General features: G+C 45.1%; 1 protein-coding gene across 1 annotated transcript in view; it reads left to right on the top strand.

Moving 5' to 3' along the window:
- LOC133026852 (cadherin-12-like) overlaps positions 1-20924 on the top strand; it is a 55445-nt gene extending 34521 nt beyond the window's left edge. Inside the window, exons 6-11 of the mRNA XM_061093830.1 lie at positions 2022-2275; positions 7122-7258; positions 10996-11117; positions 14463-14583; positions 16341-16592; positions 20416-20924. Coding sequence (XP_060949813.1) covers positions 2022-2275; positions 7122-7258; positions 10996-11117; positions 14463-14583; positions 16341-16592; positions 20416-20924 — 1395 coding nt within the window. The remainder of the gene's footprint in view (positions 1-2021; positions 2276-7121; positions 7259-10995; positions 11118-14462; positions 14584-16340; positions 16593-20415) is intronic.
- Positions 20925-21186: the final 262 nt, after the last annotated feature.

The following is a 21186-nucleotide window of genomic DNA, read 5'->3' as shown; positions in this document are numbered from 1 at the left end:
GTCTTCACAAAGCCGAGGACTACGTGGAAATTAGACAGTTACAGAGGGCGAGAGTTTGGGCCTTGTTCCTAATTGTGGTGATGCAGCATGTTGAGATGGAGAGCAGCTTCGCCTCGTCCCCGGTGAGACTCGTATCTAATGAAGCTTGGTGTTCACCTCCTGCTGTCCGCCTCCTCGCCATCGCCTTCCCTCCTCCTTCTCCACCTGTGCGTGTGTTCCAGCTGAGCCGTGCACGTCTGTCTAAACGTGCTAATCTGAGCATGGCGTGATGTAGCCTGCATCACTTCCTGCTATTCAGGCATTTATTTACCTTCCTCACTTTTCCAAAGTGCTTTTGAAAACTCCAAATCGATTGATGCGTTCGTTGGAGTCTCTAAAACTTTGCGACACGAAATATATTGGATTTCTCTTGATGCCGAGCTCCAGCTCTTCACGGGAACCAGCAGGGAGTTTGGAAACACCTGAAATAATGACTGCCGTGTGTTTTTCATCCACTTTGTAGGTGTCGCTTGGCGGGGAGAGTTTTAATGTAGGGATCATCAATTCGAACGGCGCCCCCAGACTGAAGTCACTATCCGTACCGGAGCCTCACTCTTCTCTCGGTGTTGTCACTTCTTGGGCGAGATTGAAAGGGACAGAGTGTGTTTCCTGTTGAAGGATCTCAGAGCCGCGCTCGGCCAGTTGCATCTGGCGCACTGTAATCAAACCAATCACGCTGTCTGATGGTCAGTGATTGGTTTCAGATTGGCTCGCCTTCACATAGCACTCGCTTTTCCCCTTTTTTTCCTTTTAACGGACACCTGCTGCTGCGGAGAGACGGTGAAACCATGGCGATGGATGAGAGACACTGAGGGCTCGAGAAGCATCTGCTGTCCCTGTGAAATCATGACTGCAGCGTCTCTGATCATTTCTAGTAGTTGGACTCTAATTACACAGCTAATTCATGTGCATTTAATTTGGACAGATGATTGGTCGTATTTATCTTGCAGCAGAAAAACGACTTTTCTCTCTCTCATCTCACACTCGCCGTCTCTTTTGCTCGAGCTCATGTCGTAGCTCTATCACCAGCTGTTTGCACGTTGTGTCTTCCGGAGCAACGTGCCAGGCGAGCCCGAGTCCTGGGGCAGAGAGATAGCATTGCTGCCGTGGCGCTAACATGTTAGTCAATTTGAAATACAGCAAACGGAACGTCTCTCATGTGACTCCGGGGCCGGTGGAGCGTGGCCGACTGCGAGCTCGCCAAGTGGGCTCGGTCACACGTGAGCGGGCAGGAGACGGGCAGCAGCACGAGCACAGGTGTCACTGCTGTCGGATGTTTAGAGCTCAGCGCCCGAACACGCCGAGGCTGCCAACGCCTCCCCGTGCTTTCTGACTAATTGACCCTGAGCTGATATGTCAGGCGCTTGAAGCGGTAGAACGCACCTCCCCCCCCCCCCCCGAGCTGTTGTCTGAGGAACTCTTGTACGGAGGTTCAGGTTCTGCTGAACCATGTAAACACCGGCTTGACTTCCTCACTGTGTCGGGGGTTAAAACATTAACCTGGTCAGGACCTACCGGGAGTCTCTCATGCATCAGGCCCGGCTCTGCTGTTCACCTCCGTTTACACAATAACCATCAGCTGTGATGTCACATTTCCGGTTGTTCTCCCCCACGTGTCTTCTCCTCCTCTTTTGTTCCTGCTCTTCACTCAGCTGAGAACAATGTGATTTGTGCAGAGAACGTAAACATTGGAAATCACCCAAATCCTGGAATTTGTCGGATACGCCGCGGCTGACATCTGATCGCAGTTACTCATCCCTGCAAGAGCTGGAATAACAGCAGTCAACACTGATGCTCTTATTCAGTTACAGTGTTTCCTCAAGAGCTCTTCTCTGGTACGGGACGAGCACTTCAGAGAGAAGTGAATTACGGCAGGAGTGCTGCTGACACGTTTCTACGCTGTGACACGATTATGATTCGAGGAATAAACTGTCGACGTGAAACAAACTCTAACTGTTCTCCCCTTTGTTGTTTCTCTGCAGCCCCTGGACTACGAAAGCAAGAAGGCGTACACCTTTAAAGTAGATGCCACCAATGCTCATCTGGATCCGCGTTTCCAGAGCTTTGGGGCCTTCAAAGACACAGCAACCGTGAAGATTAACGTTTTGGATGTGGATGAGCCCCCGGTGTTCAATAAGCCTTCGTATGTGATGGATGTGCATGAGGACACACCCGCAGGCACCATCATCGGAGCGGTGACGGCACAGGACTTAGATGCCAGCAGCAGTCCAGTCAGGTAAAGTTAAACTCTTCTCTCTGAAATAATCACTGCACACACAACACACAGACAGACACACACACACACAGACCCACACCTGTTGGAAAAGCATTCAGTCAGGTTTTCTACATCTTATTCATGAGAAGAATAATCATAAATCTTTTTTGTTGAATGTGAAATTGCTTAGGTTTCGTTGGTTTTATTAAACCACAGCAGCAAAGGTCGGATTTTTAACATTAAGTTTCTATTCAGCAGGAAACTAAATCTCCTTTTAAAGTTTAAAACTGTTGAAATTTTACAAAAGCTTGACGAGAAGCAGAGACACATCAAAATCTTTTCTTCTGGCAGGAAAACATATTTCATTCATTTTCAATCTTAAAAGATTCATCTGCAGTTTCAGTGGATTTTTCAAGTCCGTTCTCATTATGGACTTTCACAGAGGAGCCGAACATGAAAAATCCCAGTAAAGTTGTTTAATTATTTGTTGAATATCTTCCACTAAAACTTTATACCAACTATACCAACTGAGTTTTGAAAAGTCTGATTGTGTTGTGGGCTTGTTGCTGCTTGAATCCTGTCCAGTTCACAGGGATCAGCATCGGAATAAAGAGACAAGCTGCAGGTCTCTGTGATCCAAAGTTGGTCAAACCAAGTTTATTTAAGCAGGGGTTATGTAAATCATTTTTATATAATCCACAGTGGCTAATAAAAACTTCTGGAGAATGAAGTGGGTCTGGAACTGAAAGCACATCTTCATCTCGAGAGACTTTACCGTTCAACCAAATCTCCCTGGTTACTCCCGCGAGGACAAAAGAGCTTAAGAGCAAAGCACTGCGATAATGAAACCAGTGATTGAAAGTTCGAGAACTCTAATCCATTCATCAACGTCTCAGTCTCCATTCATCAATGTCATCGTGGCTTTAATCTGGAGAGTATTGCCAGTTTTACTCATCAGCTGGAGGACTAATCAATCTATGTAGAACATTTGACATTGTCATGTAGAATCCTGCTGGCGTCATGTCTTCACAGGTCAGGAGCTGTTGGTGATGTCACGCATCAGAGAATATCACCAACGTTATTAGTGCTCCTGTATTTACATATCTGCACCTGATGTATTCACTGTGAAAATGAGAATCTGCATGAGAGTGCAGTTGATATCTGGCTTCAGTTTGACAAATGATACAAACTGTATTAAACCTGCTTTTCAAATTCATTCAAACTGTTCTTTAGCTGCAGCTGTGACATCTCTTTTTAATTTGTGGTGCGATGGGAACTCGCATAACTTTTATTATTTAAGTCCTTAAAACAGAGACTTTATAGAGTTAAAAACTTCCGCTTAACCTCTAATGTATTTTTAATCAATTTCTGCATCCTATCTTAAATTACACACATTCTTTTAATCATTTTAACAAATGGTTGGTTGTCTTGCTTCAGTCTTTGAAGCTTTTTTAAGATTTATTGTCTACACTGTGTTCTAATACACAGTCTTTATTGGGATGATAATTATATATTCTTTAGTTCCTCTTCTTATTAAGACTAGGAACTATACAGCACTGTGCTGTGGTGTTGTTTGGCTTTTCAGAGAAGTGAGATGGATCTAAGACGATCTTGTCGGAGTTCTGTTCTCCAGCTTTGTTGTTGAGATCAACTAAATTAAGAGCGGGATGTCCTCAATTGTGCACACCACAAACCTTTTTCTCTCATTGAAACCACATCGTTTCGTAGAGATAGAATCTAAACAGAGCGTGAGAGCTGATAAGAAGTGGAAGCCGTGGATTTGTAGCCACACAGGAGCAAAGGAAGTGAAACACGCTTTCTGTACTTCTTAATTTGTATATTGCACATGAAAATAAACGTGGGCAGCCCAGTGGTGCAGTGGGGGTCACTGGGTTTTCTCTCACCCAGTGTTAGCTGTGATTTTGCTCCAGCTCCCCTGCCTTGATGTATAACACACATGTTTAAAAACAGACCGGTCTGTAGTTGGTATTTATCCAGTGAGACATTCAAACATCATTACTTCATGTTATAGATCTGACACGCCTTGATCAACACCTGATTTATACTGAGGCCGAGTCATTTCCAATATCTGTGTGTGTTACTGTGCACCTTACCTCACAAATACATACAAACACACGCACATGCATGCTATCCTGATATTAAACCTGAGATAACAATAGCCTGTCTTTCCAAAAGACAAAGGAAGTGCATTAAAAAATGAATGAGGAGCCTTTTGTTTTTAAAATCTATTAGCTGCTGTTGCGGGGGCAGATTGCTTTGTGCTAATGGCTCCTGGAAGATGTATTGCCGGAGCGCAAACGCAAATGGCAAAGATACCTGTTGCACGCAGTTGTTTTATTATGAATATTTTATTCCGGAGACAACAAAAGAATGGAAAAAGGCAGATATTTGTTCAACAAAAAGCTTATAGCCCTCCACTCTGCGGATCCCCACTTTGTCTCCAGCACTTTAAATATTCATCAATATCACAGCTGACATTGTTCATTTGTGTGCCTTCAGAGAGCAGCCGTGCATTCTTCACTGCAGAACAATAGACCCAATGACCCATCATGCATAGGGAATTATGCTTTTAGACTTTAGACTCTACTGATTCTGCTATTTAGCGGTATAGTGCCGAGTTATCTCCGGGGAGACAAAAGGGCATCATGAATACTGCATTGTTGGACGTTTCTATGGAGCTTCCCCGAGTTTGAATGGGTTTTAAACACTGCACTTTTGGCCTCGGTCTAAAATGGTAATATCACAAATCACGTGAAGAAGAAGGAAAAAACCCTGAAGAGCCACAATGTCCCGGGGCTGTAAAGGCTCGGAGGCAGAACCTTCAACTCCGAAAAATCAATAACTGTGGCAAATAAACTCACATGTGTCGTCTCTTTCTCTTAAACGACCTCCTGCTTTGTGTGTTACGGTCGCTGGATTGAATTAACATCAATGTGGTCCAGAGCAGGAGATAACACTAATTAATATGTGTGCAGCTTTTAGTCCGGAGCCTGTAGATGTGTGACGTCTTTCTCACAGCTGCTGGTGAGCACTGTTCTGTTTAATGGAAGCTTGAACTGGTGCAGTGTCCCTTTGTAAACCTGGTGGTAATGTTCTGTCCTCTTGTCCTGTGCAGCTGCAGAATTATTGTTTGCCATTTGGGAGTCGACATCGAACACTTGTACAATACAGTCTGTGTGCATCCTACGTGGTTTATCTCAACTGCAGTCAATGTTTTTATAAATTGTAACTGAATTTTGTGTGGTTTTCTTTTTTTTCAAACATTGCATTCAGCTATTTCCAGTCTGATTAACAACCGGTACAGTCTTCAAACATTTCCAAATAAAAGCTTTGTAATCCTGCTCGGTTTGAAGCATTACAGCAGCAAACAAACACTGAGCTTTTACTTTGAAGACAACCTGCTATAGAGGCACCGGCAAAAACAACAAAAACATAAATTTATCAAAATTATGTGGCGTTTATTTGTGGACCACTGCTGCAGTTTAGCTGAGAAAATGTATTAAAGTATTTAAATTGAAGGTATCGAGTGTGAAGCCGATTAAAGAACTGGTTTGTTAGATGTTTATTCCACACACAGAGACACACATGCAGACATTTGTGGAATCAGAAGGTAGATGTAAAAACACTTTGACATTTAGCCTGAGAGCAGAGTGAGCCGCTGGGGTTTGTTGTCTTGTTAGAGGGAAATATCAAAAACGTTCACCCACACAGTGTTTGTGATTCAGCCTTTAATATTCCGGTTAAGAGGCCCGGGCCACACCGGCTGTGAACGTGTACATCAGGAGCAGCTTGACTCCAATAACCCCCAAAAAAAAGCCAGAGTTTTGCCCCGAGGAAAAAACTGCAAGCCATTGATCTCTTGAACTCTTGATGGGGAGTTTGGCTGCACGATTTATCAAAGAGACTCTCACTAAACTATTTGGACACGATCATGTTCGCTTCCAGGCTGCACGCTGCTCGGCGTTAAAGAGCGGACGTGGACAAATCTGAATTGAAACAGAAAATTTGACGGAACGAAAAGCTGCTAAAGTATTTCTCCTGAAGAGGGATCTGAATGAACATGAGGCATCTTCCTCCAGAAGCCCGAGTCCAGTTTCTACTGTGCTCAAAAACAAGCGTGATAAATATTAACCAGAAATAGCCTTTTTAAGATCAAATGGCAGAATGGCGTCTGTTCTTGATTTGAAAGACTCGAGCCTCAAGCCCATGAGAAATTAATTATCGTCCAGGAGCAAGGCACCGAACCCCCAACCCCTGACCTTCCCTGTGAAGCTCCCATAAAAGACAACAACATATTCTTTTCCCCTTCGGCAGCGCCACCGATGATGACAACAAAATTATTAATGAAAAATCGCCTTTTAAGTTCAAGTAGCATGGCGTGATGAATGGCGCTGTCAGTGGCACGCCGTTTGGTTTCAGATCTCTTCTGTGTCTCAGTTTGCACTCAGAGCCGCTGTGGACACGACCAGAGACTTGTCCCACAGAGGAGAGGACGTCTCACCCTCTGTTCTCAGACGCCGAGCCGAGCGTCTCAAGCCTTTGGATCTGAGAGAGATTGATATGGTTTCAAAAAAGTGCCTAAAATTCATTTATGCTCCCAAAGAAAAAAGCGTTTGCTCAGCATCGCCAAAGTACATGTGCCCCATTACGAGATTGGAATGTATATGCGATCCTCAGCACATTTTCTAGAAATGACCATTCGGAATGAGTAATGAAGGCTGTGCCAACATTATATTACATCTAATTCATGAGCTCTGGGGAGGGAGGGGGCGAGATCACGGTGGTTAAATCCTCCGGTTTACGTTGGGTACGAATGCCATTAAACAAACAGATTATTTGTCCCCAGGTATTCCATCGACTGGAAGAGCGACATGGACAGCTACTTCGACATCGATCCGGTGGAAGGGACGATTTCCACCAACGAGCAACTGGACCGAGAGACCATCGCCCAGCACAACATCTCCATCGTGGCCACCAAACTCAGTGAGTATGACACCGGGATTGATTGTGATTCACGCAGGTGTCAGCGTCCGTCACCCGGCCATAATCTGTGTGAAGGATTTAACTCACTTTTACTCAAGTCAATACTCAATCCCATTTTTCCCGGAAAGGTTTATAGATGCCTATAAACCATGATGACTCCCCCGGAGGAATGTATCTCCAGGACATTTTCTCCTCCAGCACACTCGCCAACTCTGTTTTCGTTTTTTAACTGCCCTTTTTCTCAACACGTTTGATGACATTGGCATCGGGAGGGAGCTCCCCCCCCTTTGCCAGATTCAACTTTTACTTACACTGCAGTAAAGACGGGAACCTTTCAGAGTTTTTACAGCCCCGGCAGATGCAGCCGCGATGGAGTCGCAGCGTGTCGCTTTGCGCCCGAGCCGGAGAGGAGCGAGCTAATGTGGAGCCGTGGCTCTAAGACATGTCATCAAGCTAATTACGTTTTTATGAAGGAAGTGGAGCAAATTTCCGGATAAATAAGCAAATCCATCGTCATCAAGTCATCAAATCCGCTAAGAACCGTCAAAGTCATTATCCCAGAGGCAGGCTGGTGCTCAATCAAAATTACCCACGCTGTATATTCATTAGGATCGACTGTGAAATATAGCCCGTTAAAAACTCCAGTCATTGTCGCCTTGGAAACTGATGTTACTCACTTCCCCTCAAGGTCATGGCCGTGACATGCTCATTTTGTTTTCAATGTGTGTGTGTGTGTGTGTGTTTGTGTTGTTTCGTTGTGTGCCTCATGTGTACAAGTGCCATAGAATGTGAGGAGGAGATAAAGTGAAAAGAAGAAGGAGGAGGTTTTACAAGGTTATCCCACGTTCAGCCGATCATACGTGACGCAGGAAGCACACCTACACCTCCGCCTCGCCGCATTCTTATCGCCTTTCTTTTCCCAAAGTCAGTAGAACAACCTTTCTGCGTCTCCTCACCAAGGACTGATGTTTGTCTAGAGACAGAAAAGAAAAGACAAAACCCATCCAGAGCCAGTGTTTAAAAAAAAAAGTAATGGTTGCACTGGTGCAGATAAAACCGACTCCAGGGTTGGAGTCGCAACTACTCAGTTCAAATGTGTTTGTGACCTTGAGTGAGATTTGGCAGAACTTGTGTGTTCCGAGTATTGGATTGTTGTTACGGCTCCTCTGTGATACATTGTGTTATCGTCGCTGACTGTTATTCGGCTTTTGAACCATGAAGAACATCGATATATGCTAAAACAAAGATGCCCGTCCAAATAATGCATTGTTTGAATGAAGAGAGGTCACGCACACACACACACACACACACACAGTCTTCTGGAGCAGCCTCACTTGGCAGCAGTTTTCAATACACAACAAATTACTGCAGACCTCAGGATCTGACCTGTGTCTGCATCCGCCGTTTGTCCTTGCTGCTTTTTTCTGTTTCAACATTTATCCTCCCACACCTTTTATTCCCCGGCACAAAGACCCAGGAAGGAAACATCCAACAATACCAGACGTCTGATGACATTCTCCGTCTCTCTTTCCCCCCCCCTCCCGAGCCGTGATTAGCACAACACCTGAGTTGGAGACTCTTCACCGACACAAAGCCGGGGAGATTTGTGCGGTCATCGCTCGACACCGCAGTCATGCAGCAGAATGCGAGCAGTGTGTGTGTTGCTCCCCCGGGACACGCTGCACAGCAGAAGGCTTGTTAAAGAAGAGCCGGGGCCAGATTAACGCTCCGGCTTTTTTTTTTTGGGGGCATTTAAACCCACCGGCAGTTTTTTAGGAGTCAAAGAAAGAGGAAGATCTATTTAATGCAATAATAACCTTGGCAGGAGGCGATGAGGAAACACACTTTCCATCTATTTGCAGCAGCTGATTTAATTTCACACTTAACATTTACGTTGTGAGTTTTTTATTTCTTACTTAGAGCTGCATTTTCACTGGATTATCTTCCACTAGGAATCTGTATATCTCTGTTTTGCAGCAGACTTTATAGTGGAGTGAGGTTTTTTAATTAAAAATCATGTTACTCAAAATGTATATCCAACATTAAAGCCGTATAAGGCAGAGAACTTTATGGCCCGACAGCTCGAGTAAGCAATGCAGGATTCTGCTTTAGTGAAGTAAACAGAGCATGTGTTCCTGGGCTGAGATGGTCACGCTCATCAGATCTGGATATAACCACGATGCCATTGCTCCATCTAGTGGGCTGAAACACAAATCACCCATGATGCACTGGGAGTCAGGCAACAGTTGATAACGATGAGACGAGGAGGAAGAGATGACGAATGTCTGTTTCCAGGACTTAGATTTCATTAATGTGGCCGATTTGAAGTGGCTGCAGTTTTTTTTTTTTTGAAAGGCCAAAGTCTTCAGGACCTCGCTGACAGAAAATATCAGTTTTTCCGCTGGCGAAGCACCGGTGTTAGTAGTTCAGTCCGTGCCAAGCAGCAAATCCCATGCTCAGTGTCATTTCTTACCTCTGTGGGAAGATTGCCTGCTCCATCAAGGTCAGAGACAGGTTACTAACTGAGCTGTGGCTGCGTCTCCAATCCCCTTGAGACGACTCCAAAGACCCCCCCCCCCCCCTCCGCCCCCCCCCCCGGCTCCCCTCCCCTGCATTCTATTCAAACAGCCGACTACACACAAAACCTTCGCACCCACGCACATGTGCACTCACACAAATAAGTGCACATAAAGCCCCCTGCCGCAGAGAAAAGCCTATTCCCACATCGGATCCATAAAGTTTACCTTTACTCGGGCTTCCCACATAAAAAGAACATTTCCCCACTCGGCCCCTGCAGTGAGGAAACACTGTAAAAAATAACCCTGGATTCAAGCGAGTCCCTCTCAAGGGGGCCTTTACGCTATAATTAATATGGGCTGCACATCTTATGGCTAGTACCCATAACAGAAGCAGAGGAAAAAGAAGTGATTCTCTCCGTGGAGCCATATTCCATAACGTGGGTGTGGTGGGCTGCTTTATTTGTAGGCAACCCATGGGATGCATTTATGTTTGTTTTTATTTAATTCTCCTTTTCATCGTTAATCGAAAGCGTCGTAAAAACAGCAGAGAGCAGTGTTCACAGCGACAGGATCCAGATCTAGTGTTTGACCAGATGCTGACAGGGTTAGGGTTAGAGAGAGGATCCGATTGGACGCCAGGGCAGGAAGACCACTTTAACCACTGGTAGAAGATGTTTTAACTAGGGCTGTGCAAGTTAACTCGTTTTAATCGAGTTAACTCAAGTGATGAGTTAACTCGATTGTTTATCCGCCAATTATCTTCTTTTTTCCTGTTCTGCAGCAGTCAGCAACAGACTTTCACAAAATAAAAGCCTGACTTTCACAATAAAACAATAAATAATCCAACCTAATGCGAGATAAAATAATTAATCGAGTTAACTCATCACTTGAGTTAACTCGATTGAAATGAGTTAACTTGCCCAGCCCTAGTTTTAACAATAATGTAAGAAGTCAGAATTGGGAGAGACATAATTGTTAATGTCACACAAAATTGTCTGGTGTTTTTAAAATGAATTTTTCATAACTGAACTGAATGAAGTAAAGCTATGGAGTCTCAACCATAACCATAACCCTTCTTCAGCTCATGAGGTGTTAGTACTCAAGAAATCCACATGATGTCAGTGCTGTAAAATAGAAACAAGCATTCCTGAAACTCAGTCCAATCCCAACCTGTAAAAATGTGATTACCTGAATCTGTTTTGTGTGTTTCTCTTCCAGACAGCCCGGTCCTGACCAGTCGAGTGGCCGTCACCGTCCACGTCCTGGACATCAACGAGTTCCCGCCTGAACTCTCCAGTCCTTACGAGACCTTCGTGTGTGAAAATGCTAAAATGGGACAGGTAACGTTTGCATTTACACCTGTTGATGTGTTCGGCGAGTTGACGGCCGTCGATCCGAGTTGTTTGTTTGTCCTCTCGCTGAGCCGAGGTGGCTTCAAGGTGCCTGTTGAAATCCACGGGGAAGGTGTTAAATTGAATCTGCGAGGTGTTGATTCATGTAAACGCTGGCAAAGAACCTTGTTTACACCTGAGCAGGAAACAGCTGATTCTTCTCTGTAAACACAAACCATTAGGGTTTGATATCGACACCTCACAGAGGGTCGGGTTTCACCGTTTTAACACAAGGTCGCTTGAATAAAAACCTTTTTGGTTTTTCAAGGGTTTTTTGCACAAATCTACATCTCCCACTGATTGTGTCATATACTTGGATTCTGCAGGAGAGGCAATCACACAGCGCAGCGGCACTTTGCATATCAGCAACCTGGAGCACATTGCCCATGATGTATTCGAGATGCGGCGTGTGCATTGTAAACCACCTGTGCCTGTAAATTAGCCCATTAACTAGCATCTATATGCACTTAGCGTAGCGAGGGAGCAGCTCCTTTGGCAGTCAATCAAATCTCTGTCGAATCCTCATCACACGCGGCGTGTTTCTCGCCCGTGACGGCGGCGCCCTCCTGTCTGGAGGCGTCACTGTCTTCCTGTGAATTTGCCGTATTTCCCGGCCGTCAAGGTCGAGTCTTAGAAGAAAGGGAAGAGGCTAATTTGATGCTGAAGGACAAAGACAAGTTCTCTATCGATGAGCTGAAGGATTGAATCCACTCAGCTGTTTTACCTGTTCCTATTCCCCACGTGCAGAAAAATACACGTTGTTAACACATTTAGAAAAATACAATAATTACACAAAGACAAAGGCAGAATCAGTGACAGACAACAACCACCTTATATCGGGTTCAGCTGTTATTATCACACAATATGTCTCTCGTGTTTATAAGTCACCGCCTTCTCTCCTCCATCCTCTGTCCTATTTCCTACTCCCTCTCTCTAATCTCCAGCTTTCTATCTCCTCTCTCCTCTCTTGCCCTCCGGTGCTGAGTGTACTCTTTCCTGCAGTGTTTCCACAGCGTGATGCCTCCAGGTGTTGTGCACAGCTGGTGGATGTTGAAGAATTGCAGATCCTCTCCTGTAAAAATCCTTCACCTTTCTCCCTTAATGGTTTTCTTCACTGTCGCTGCAGAAAAACACACAAACCACGTGTTTCTGAGGCTCCTGCTGCAGCACAAGATCATAGATGGACTGAGATTTAATTCACTGTTGTTGTGGAAATGTGTGGAAAGAGTGTGGGACTAACTTTTACTGAGCATCAGCGCCCTCTGCAGTGAAACATGGAGATTACCCATGATCCTCTGCTTCCTGAACCTGAAAGAGCTGCAGCTGTAATAAATCCACCAAACTCTGTTTAGAACTCTTAACGTTTTAAACGTTTCCTGCTGAATATTGGAAACAAATTCTGATGTTTGAACAACTTCTAAGTCTTTTTAACTGATCTACAACAACAAAATTGGATAAAAAGCAAGATTTTTAAAACCTACCAGAGATACAGTAGAATATTTCCTTATTTTATAATTTATTTTATTTTATTTTCCGTATTTAGCGACCCGACAAGTCAACTGGTCAAGTGTGAAATGAGAAAAAATTCCCACAAAGAAAACCCAGCACTTAGTACAGTGGATTTCTACACTAAGGAGCAGCAGTGCTATCATGTGCTCTTCACTCTGTTTCCTTTGCCTTTTTCAAAATGCCACATTGGAATGCCAACCAGCTGAGTCAGCTTGTTATGTTGGAATAATTGCATTTACATTGAGGCCATTTAGCTGGCGCCCTTATCTAGCTTGACTTACAATGCGGCTGAGTGCGAGAGAGGAAGAAGCTTCAAACCATTTCACGTGCACAATAGCAGGAAGATAATAAGCAGCTGCAGCCGGAGCAGCTCCACTTGTGATGGGAGGAGATGAGAAACACGTTAAGTGGGAGGGAAAATACACAATCCTTTATAAAAGATGTTGATAATTTATATAGAAATTCAAAAATACAACAATTATTGTTGTTTTGAAAGCTGCTTAATATGTTTTACAATAGGAGCCAGTGTCGTATATAGAGATTTGATATGTTCACCGGTTGAGTGTTTATTGTAGAATATATTAAACAGGGAATGTGGGTTGGTAAACATGGTTATGATGAGTGAGGCGCTGCAGTTTTATTGGATGCAACTTAACTGCTCCTCCGCTGGGACAAACAGAAAACATGCAATTTTGATTTATGGGCTGTGGTGAAGTCCAATGGGGTTTTGGTTATTTATTTCTGACAGAATTGATTTACTAAAAAAAACAAGTTTGACAGATTACACGGAAGCGTAATTGTTGCTGTAGATTTATTCATCACAAAGCTAATTTCGTTGCAAGGAAATCAATATTGTGAAGTGTACATCTGCCGCGGGGGGGGAGGGGGGGGGAACAACAAACACTCATCTCACCTGGTGTCACGTTCTCTCCCCTTCAGGGAATCTCATTCAAATACAGAGAGGGGTGAGAGAGGCACGGAGCGACATGGTGGGGTTAATGGAACCGGGCAGGAGGGCTGATGAGTTGGCCCCTTGTACCGGGGGGGGATCCGGGGGGCCGGGCGGGGGGGGGGGGGGATCAGGTCTGCAGGAGGTCAAGCCCAGCGAGAAGGTGAAGAGCAGACGGGTTAGCACAGCTGGGCCGGAGAGACAGATCCAGAAAAAGCTCAAAGAACCTTTGGGGAAATGGAAGAAAGTGTAAAAGGCCGTCAGCAGTCTGGTGCAGCGGCGGCTGAATCAGCAGTCTGAGCCGAGCGCCGGGAAGAAGTGTGGAGTCGGCCGGGTGTTGTTTCAATAAACCCATTTTCACACAGAGATCCAGTTTGTTGTGGGATTAATCACATCTGCTCTCTTCTGTTGTTGTGGGTCGCTCTGTGGCTTAGAGCAGACGTCAAATAGAAACAACAGTTTTCTGTTCTCGACTCCTGAACAAGCTCCAGCCGCTGGAGATGAGTTTAATCCATCACACCGGGAGTCGGGTTCATCCGGAGATTTCAACCAGTTATCAATCAAGTGACTGTATATCCGGAGATAGAGAGAGAGAGAACAGTTCACTGACTCGTTTCCGCGCCGACAGCTCTGACAGGCAGTCGGGTCAGGAGTAGTTTATAACTCCACGTCTGTGTTGAAACTTTTTCACTTTTTCTTCAGGAACAAACTGCCCTGCAAAATCTACTTAGAACAAAAAGTTCTCACTAGAGGAAGAGGTTTTAAGTCTGACAGGATCTCAAGTGAGACGAGGGCCAATTTAAAATCTAATTTTCGTCTCGTTCTTATTTCAACAGGTGATTCAAATCTTTGGTGCCAGAGACCAGGATCTCCCGCCGTCTGGACAACATTTCTCCTTCAAATCGCCAAAGGAAGATTTCAAAAGCAACAAGAATTTCACCATCCGAGACTTTGGAAGTAAGTTTTTCTCTCAATCTGACAGCAGCTGAGGTGGAGAATCAGTGAAGAGTGAAACAGTAAAGTAGAGAGTTGAAGATTTCACCTCTGACAGTTCATGTAGCAACATCACCTACACAATTGAAACAATATGATTGTCAGGATTCAAAATCTGTACCTGCACGCTGGTGGAGCCGTGCATTCTGGGAAAACAAAGTTTGTAGCTGTTGGAGCTGATTCAAAAAATCAAGGACGAGAGGAATATGTTCCAAAACACACATTTTCCAAAATATGTTCACAAATATCAATGCTTAATCTACAGATGTTACTGATCAGGGAATTGTTCCTCATCATATGATGTAAAATGATAAGTTATGTTAAGAAGAAGTCGGAAAATGAGTTTTATGTGTGAATATGATGTATATTTTAAAATAATCTATTATAAAATTGAAATATCACTTTATAAAGAGCTAGTCTTTCGCTAACTATAAATAGATATTTGTGTAATTTGTTCACTATCCATCAGCCAACAGTAATTCTCATCAACAGCTTGTTACCTGAGCAACAAGAGTGGCAGGTTTCAGTTTCACGTCTAAAAATATCTCTACCACATGCAGCGGTTTTTATGATTTTTATGTTTTTTATGGAACTCTGCGGTGTGCACCAGCCAAACCCTTTGAAGTCTCACCAGAGAGATTGATTAATGAGAAGTGAGACGTGGCGAGACGAGGCCCGGGAATCGAATGCGTGAACTCTGATCCACTTTTACCTCTTGGACACAGTGTCTTGCGGTTCCTTGACTCCCGGGGGGGGGGGGGGGGGGGACTGCGAGTACACTCTGCAGATACAGAGCGAGATGTGATCGGCATGGACAGGAAATACAAACTCCACTCCGGGCACGCTGGACAGGTTTGGGCAAGAGAGGGAGCGGGAAGCACAAGCAAAACAAAAAAACAAATCTCAGTTGTGCACAACATGCGAGGTGTGCCCTGCGCCTGACCTCCTGTCAGGAACACGAGCCAGGGGTTCGTCAGCGGAACAAACTCCACCCGACAGAGGTCAGACAGGCTCGCTGTAACCCGGCAGAACCCGGCAGGTTCAACCCGACACGTTCCCTCTCTCTCTCTCGCTCGCATTGTCGACCTCTATTCCACTCGCCTTCCACTCACCTGAGGCTGTCTCCCCAAGTTCCTCCCTGTGTGTGTGTGCGTGTGTCTGTGTGTGTTTATCTTTTATCTATCATGGCTAAACTGCTGTTTCTCCGGAGCGATGCCGCCTGCACCAGCAGATAGCGGAATAACAACATAAGTAGTTCTCTCTCACCGTGCACGCAGATGGAAAAAGGCTTTGCAGTGTTTCAGAGAATGATGTTCTGCGTGTGATTCGGCTCCATCAGCGTTTGAGATAAGTGGTGTAAAAGTGGCGAGAGCTTTGATGAGCCGAGGCTTTGATATGTTGCAGTTCCTCATCGCATTCACAGAAGCTCGTATCAAACGTAAAGAGTCATCAGACATTTTAAAAGTTTTATCTCTTCTCGCTCTCGGACCCACGGACTTGTAATGTAGCTCAGGGGGATCACATCTGACTGATGTGAGGCGATGCAGGGCGGAGAGGGTTCTGTTGCTTTGGTCTGATCGGCCTCTAACCTGCACAGATCAAGGACTAAGCGCTCGCTGCGGCACTTTGGGCCTCCGCTCACAAATCTGCAAAAGTCTTTTAATCTAACACTGCATTCGTTTCTAAGGAAAAAACCTTCTCCCCCTTTTTCCTTCCTCCAGATAACACGGCTGGAATCGTAACGAAGCGGAACGGCTTCAGACGGCGTTTGCAGGAGATCTACTTCCTCCCCGTGGTGATTGAGGATAATGGCTACCCGCCCAAGAGCAGCACAGGCACCCTGACCATCCGCGTGTGTGGGTGCGAATCCGACGGATCCCTGTTGACCTGCAGCGCCGAGGCCATCTTCCTGCCCGTGGGTCTGAGCACCGGCGCTCTGATCGCCATCCTTCTCTGTATCATCATCCTGTTAGGTGAGAGCTGTCGCCTCCGGGCTTGTAAACATTCCTGGTTTCAGTATCACAGCTAGGGTTGCAAAGGGGTGGAAAGTTTCTGGTAAATTTCCGGAAACTTTCCATGGGAAGTTTAGCTCGGGAATTTTGGGAATTTAAAAAAAAAAAAAAATACGCAAATTAGACGCTGAGCAATAAAAACATCATTCAAAACTCTATTTTAAAGATGTATGGAACGTTGAGTTTCAACCCTCCACTGTGCATTCTTCCATCACATGCACAGATAACTCCCAGCATGCTTCACTCTACAGCAGGGCTATTGAGGCCTGCTGTAGTGTGCAGGACTAGTCAGGTAAGTTTCCATGATATTACTGGGGAAAATATATTAGCATGCTGATTGAGGATTGTTCATCTGTTCATCTAGCCTATTTCCATTCATTTATCCATCAATTGTAAAATATGTTACAGATGATTCCAATTGTTTGGCTAACTATTTATATCTCTGGCATTGCACTAGTGTTTTTTTACAAACTTTTTTCTCATCTTATTCTACAGAACAATGCCACGTGCACTCTCTCATGTGTGAGGACATTTCACCCCATCTAATGTAGAAGGAAAGGCTGTGTACATTTGCAAATACTGTGCAAAGACCTATGTTAAGAATGACACAACGATGCAGAAGCATATAGTCAAGTGCCCAAAGTTTCCTCAGGGCTCAAATCAGCCTATGACAAAACAAAATGTTTATATTTATGTCTGTATATGAAAAGGTAAATACAGTTAGTAGAAATTACCCACAACATTTCCAGTTTATTCCCGTTTATTCCCGTTAATTCCCGTATATTCCCGTATATTCCCGTTAATTCCCGTTAATTCCCGTTAATTCCCGTATATTCCCGTTAATTCCCATGGAAAGTTTCCAACTTTGAATATTCCCGGAATTTTGCAACCCTAATCCCAGCACACAGAGAACCCTACAGCTCCTGGCTTAAAGTATATCTTTTAATTACCAGGACTGTATTGTGCATTCTCCTCTTTTTCAAAGTATTCAAAGTTCAGTGAAGCTTGACTCAGATGCAGAAGTCAGACGATAAGTTGTTGCTGTTCTGTCAACTACATCACTGGTTAATTCTACAGAGCGCTGGTCACCTGTTGATAATATTGAAGGTATCATGTCTCCAAATCTTACAATATTTGATATTTCACTTCCTCAGGGCCATAACAATACACATGCCAAGTGTAAGGCTGATAAAAGGATCAGAGCCACATACAAACAGAAATTCTTAGAATTCGTAGATTAGTCCTTGGAGCAGCTTTTAAAATGTTGATTAGCTTTAAATGTGAAATTTTAAATTTATTGTAAAATCATGGAGCTCAACTCCCCTAAAAAGCTGTTAGTATTTAAATTGCAGATGAATTTTCATTTAGTCACGCTTCAAATGTGTTGCCCTTCCTGGCAGAATCTGAATCCACACACACTGAGCTCAGCAGCAGAGTTGGCCGGCATCTCCCTGGGAGGGTCCGCAATTAATTACTGAGCCCATATGATTTTGGACATTTGAAAATGGAGGGAGGGTCGCTTGGCTCCATAAAGTAAATCCCATTTTTCTGCCCTGTGGCCGCTTCCCAGGCTTTTACTGGGCATTTCCCACAAGGTCATAGTTGTAAAACTCCTCTTTAATTCCTCGCCATTAATGTCCGAGCTCATCTGCATAGCAGGGGAAGAAGTAAATGTAGGTTTATGGCGTCATTCTCTAAATTATGAATGTGGGATGGTCGGTTGTTAAAGAAGTTCTCATTTTACAGTGGAAGTCAAGGGTGGCCGTGACCTTTGAATTGAGCTGTAATTACTTTGCTCTCTGCCGCTAATATATGGCTTAAAAAGACTCATCCAAGCAGCTGCGACTGTGCTTCAGCATTAATCCTCTTTTCATTCACATTCATATGAAATATCAGCTTCTGTTTCATTGTGTTTAACGAGCTGGGAAACAGAAACGCACACAGTCTGTGTTCTCACTTCATCTGAGGAAAAAGGGAAATGTTTTCAAAGCTTCAAGTCGACTCGCACCCTGGGGTCGAGCCGACACGCTGTCCCCGGGAAGGAGAGTGGCGCCGAGCAGCAGGCCTCACACGGAGGAACATTTGCATAGAGCCACTTAGTTCCTGTGCAGGATTTGTCAGGACGACCCAGTTGTCGTCGTTCTCCTGTAGCACACAAACGATGAGGTGAATGAAACAGAGCGTCACAGAGACTTTCATCTGCTCGGCGGGTTCCTTTCACACCGATGTGTCCTGGCTGCTGACGAGCTGCTCAGCCACTGTGACCTCCAGTCTGAGCTGGTGAAGTCTGCCTGGAAACCACTAGGGGGAGCTGACACACTTTCCCTCCACACACAGGTAGATACAATCACAGTGAAGGATGGAGTGACGGAAAGAAGGGAGGATGAAAGTAGGAGACCTGCTCAAGAGTTATTTTTCTCCATCTGAATGTATTTATTGGACTCTTTCATTTGAATGACTCCAGCTTTACCCCGGCCATTGCTCTTCCTCCCCCGTGGAACCGAATATTAAAAACCCAGAGGGGGAAAAACACATATTTTACATTATTCTTCACCGAGGAGACGGTGAGAGAGGCACAGGGGGAGATAGACGGAGGGAGACAGATTGCACTGACAGGAGAAAGGGAGAGGAGGAGATTTATTGTTACGTTATGTGTTGGAAATCACACAGTGGAGCTTGGTGCCTAAAGAATATGCAGAACCTCACGCAACCCCTGAAGGGCTGCGTGCTAAAGCAGTAAACTGTTGCTCTGGGTAAGAACTCAGCCCCCAGTGGTGGTTACAGCTCCTGTGTGTGTGTGTGTGTGTGTGTGTGTGTGTGTGTGTGTGTGTGTGTGTGTGTGTGTAGTTGTGTATTGCTGCCACTGCACAATTATTTGCATTGTGCCATCAAAGCAATTAAACCTACTGTTTTGTTTCCCTTCTATTTCAGGTATCTAGGTTGCAAACTGCAGAACTATTGTTTCAACGGACTTTATTTGATCGTGTTTATCAAAGAGAAGCCGTATATAACTGAGTTAATGTTAAATCATAGGTGTTATGTAATCTAGATGTGGAAACAGGACTCAGACCTTGTATCAACATCTGTCCTGAGTGATCTGAACACACAACCTCATCCTGAAGGCGTCTCAGTATAAAACCACATCAGGTCGTGGTCAAGAGGATTCATGAGCCATGACTATATGAGGCTTTAGGTACAGATACAGGCGGTGTGGCCTAGGGGGTAGAGTGGGCGTTCTCCAACAAGAAGGTTGCCAGTTCATTCCCCACTCTTCCCCATCTGCATGCCAAAGTGTCCTTGGCAAGATACTGAACCCCTAAATGGCCCCTCATCAATGTTGAGTGTACTTAAAAAAAATGTAAGTTGCTCTGGACAAAAGCGTCAGCTAAATAACATGTAACATGTAAGATGCAGTTGTTGCTTTGAGCTAATTGCTAATACCAGCGTGCTAACTCACTTACCGACGACCACATGGAAATGTAAACACGCTGACATTCAACACGTTCACCATCCAACGTTTGCTAATTGGGTTTTAACAAGGCGCAGCTGAGGCTGATGGGAATGTGATTAGTTTACGTCGTTGTACGCTAAAGAACTGGAAAGGTAATTTATTCTGACCCGATGATTAAATGTTGAGGGATGACCAGAGCATTTCCACGTCAGCCCGAGGGAGACGTGAACATCTGGACCGGGTTTCACGTCTTCCCTCCTCACAGGTTGTTGTCTACAGTGATTTATTCGACAGAGGTCTAACATGTAGTTCTCTGGATCTGTCCCCCCTCAGTGATCGTGGTCCTGTACGTGGGCCTGAGGCGGCAGAAGAAGAAGGAGACCCTCATGTCGTCCAAGGAGGACATCCGGGACAACGTCATCCACTACGACGACGAGGGCGGCGGCGAGGAGGACACGCACGCCTTCGACATGGGGACGCTCCGCAACCCCAAGGTGGTCAAGGAGAACCTGTTCCGCAGGGACGTCAAACCCGAGCTGAAGCGAGACCCCCGGCCGCCCGTCTCCAAGGACAGCGCCGACATCCGGGACTTCATCCACCAGCGTCTCACGGAGCACGACAGGGACAACTCCGCCCCCCCCTACGACTCGCTGGCCACGTACGCCTACGAGGGCGGCGGCTCCGTGGCCGAGTCGCTGAGCTCCATCGAGTCGCTGGCCGTGGAGCTGGAGGAGGACTACGACTACCTCAACGACTGGGGGCCGCGCTTCAAGACTTTGGCGGGAATATTTGGGGACCAGTCGGAAACTCGGTCGGACTCAACGACCACAGAGACTCACTGAGGTCGTCCACAGACTTGACGAGCAAATATGTAACGACGGTTCTTTTGGTTGAACACACACACACACACACACACACAGACACACACACACGCACACAGAGGTTTCAGCATTGTTTTCCTCCCATGTTATCTGTTTTTCATATTTTCTCCAGCTCACTGATTTCTGTTTTTATTTAACATGCTCAGTCCCAAAATTGTAAAAAAACTAAAAAACAAGGGAACGCGAGGACGAGTCGAGCAAAACCAACGTTCCATCTTCTCTC

The sequence above is a fragment of the Limanda limanda genome, chromosome 20 (assembly GCF_963576545.1).
Source record: "Limanda limanda chromosome 20, fLimLim1.1, whole genome shotgun sequence".
NCBI lineage: Eukaryota > Metazoa > Chordata > Actinopteri > Pleuronectiformes > Pleuronectidae > Limanda > Limanda limanda.
Note: the sequence above shows the minus strand (reverse complement) of the source record. Positions and strands in the feature narration are given on the sequence as shown.